Source organism: Armigeres subalbatus, unplaced genomic scaffold, assembly GCF_024139115.2.
Source record: "Armigeres subalbatus isolate Guangzhou_Male unplaced genomic scaffold, GZ_Asu_2 Contig758, whole genome shotgun sequence".
In the NCBI taxonomy this organism is placed as follows: Eukaryota; Metazoa; Arthropoda; class Insecta; order Diptera; family Culicidae; genus Armigeres; species Armigeres subalbatus.
The window spans coordinates 1-1,171 of NW_026943543.1; the positions used below are offsets into that span (position 1 = coordinate 1).

General features: G+C 38.9%; 1 protein-coding gene across 1 annotated transcript; it reads right to left on the reverse strand.

The window, feature by feature from the left end:
* Positions 1–307: 307 nt before the first annotated feature.
* LOC134204627 (partitioning defective 6 homolog beta-like) lies at positions 308–1,171 on the reverse strand. The gene is made up of 2 exons (XM_062679421.1): positions 650–1,171; positions 308–583 (listed from the first exon to the last, which is right to left on the reverse strand). The coding sequence occupies exons 1-2, from the start codon at positions 710–712 to the stop codon at positions 323–325; spliced, it is 324 nt and encodes a 107-aa protein (XP_062535405.1). The 5' UTR covers positions 713–1,171; the 3' UTR covers positions 308–322.

Sequence of the window (1,171 nt, forward strand, 5' to 3'; positions counted from 1 at the left end):
TTCACTCTAACAAAAATTAAAAAAAAAAAAAAATTGGTGTGAGAAATGAGTAAGACTATGCGGTTATGCCTTTTTATCAATTGCCAAAAGTTGCATTATGAGCAGGGAATAAAGTCTAGCTGATAACTATAGAATTTAATGAAGATCGGCCGCGAGCGCTGAACGAACATTGTTATTTTTCATTTCATGAAAAACGGTTACAACAACGGTAAAGAAATGGACATCGTGACTCGTTAAAAACTTTGATTTTCCTAAACCACCCTAATGATTATTTAGACGGCAAACTACATCAGATTCTATAAGAACAAAAGTAATTGATGTTCTACCAGATGAAGTGCAAAACCCAAACACACTTACCTTTCCGCTGGATAATAACGCGAAGCAGCGGTCGTGCAGTGGTCAGCGCTCGGCCGAAGTTGTCGTCATTGTTAATCGGCAGCAAGTCATTATCTCGCGGATCAATGTAGGACACCAGTAGTTGGGAGCGATCCAGTTTGTGCAATCTTTCAATTAGCGATTGGAATGCTTCGAAATTGTGCTGCTCAGACCGTTTCAGGGACCACCGTCGGAATTCGGCATCAAACTACACCGGGGAACAAGAATCTTTAATTCGTCAAATCCGGAACAATCAGTGAAGTTTTTTTTTTACCTTGGACTTTATCTCAATGTGATCACTTTCGAGTTTGGAACTCGCTATTTTATTTTTTGACATTGTGATCAATACATCCGACGGGGCTTTACCGCGGTCAAAGTTGGATCGAAGATAAAAATCTAATCAATATCACTGCACTTTTCACTTAATTGTTTCAGTTTTCTTTTCCTACTACGCGAATATCGTACCACTCTTCCTGTCTGGCTGATAAATAATCCGCGATCCAATAGAAAAGTTATATGAAAGAAGCGGAACGACAGCCAAAAGAAACTGCATCGAAAATTTCCTCTTATTCAATACTGCGATTTAGCATGGTTTGATCACAAGACGCGATTTTCGTATTTTCTGGGAGTAGAACATTAGGCAATCACTACTGTCTTATCGGGCACAGTTTCTCGCGCAATGGAATGATTATTTTAAAGCTAAAAAGTTCCGAATAACAAAATACCAAATAATTTTCTGATAAAACCTAAAAAAAGACGTTTCGCCACGGACGACGGAGGCACTCAACTTGTGATG

Excerpts from the sequence above, each read along its gene's own strand:
- LOC134204627 (XM_062679421.1), bottom strand. The coding sequence starts at position 712 with ATGTCAAAAAATAAAATAGCGAGTTCCAAACTCGAAAGTGATCACATT. Across the intron at positions 584-649 it reads ACATTGAGATAAAGTCCAAG|TTTGATGCCGAATTCCGACG; the intron begins GTAAAAAAAAAA and ends TCCCCGGTGTAG.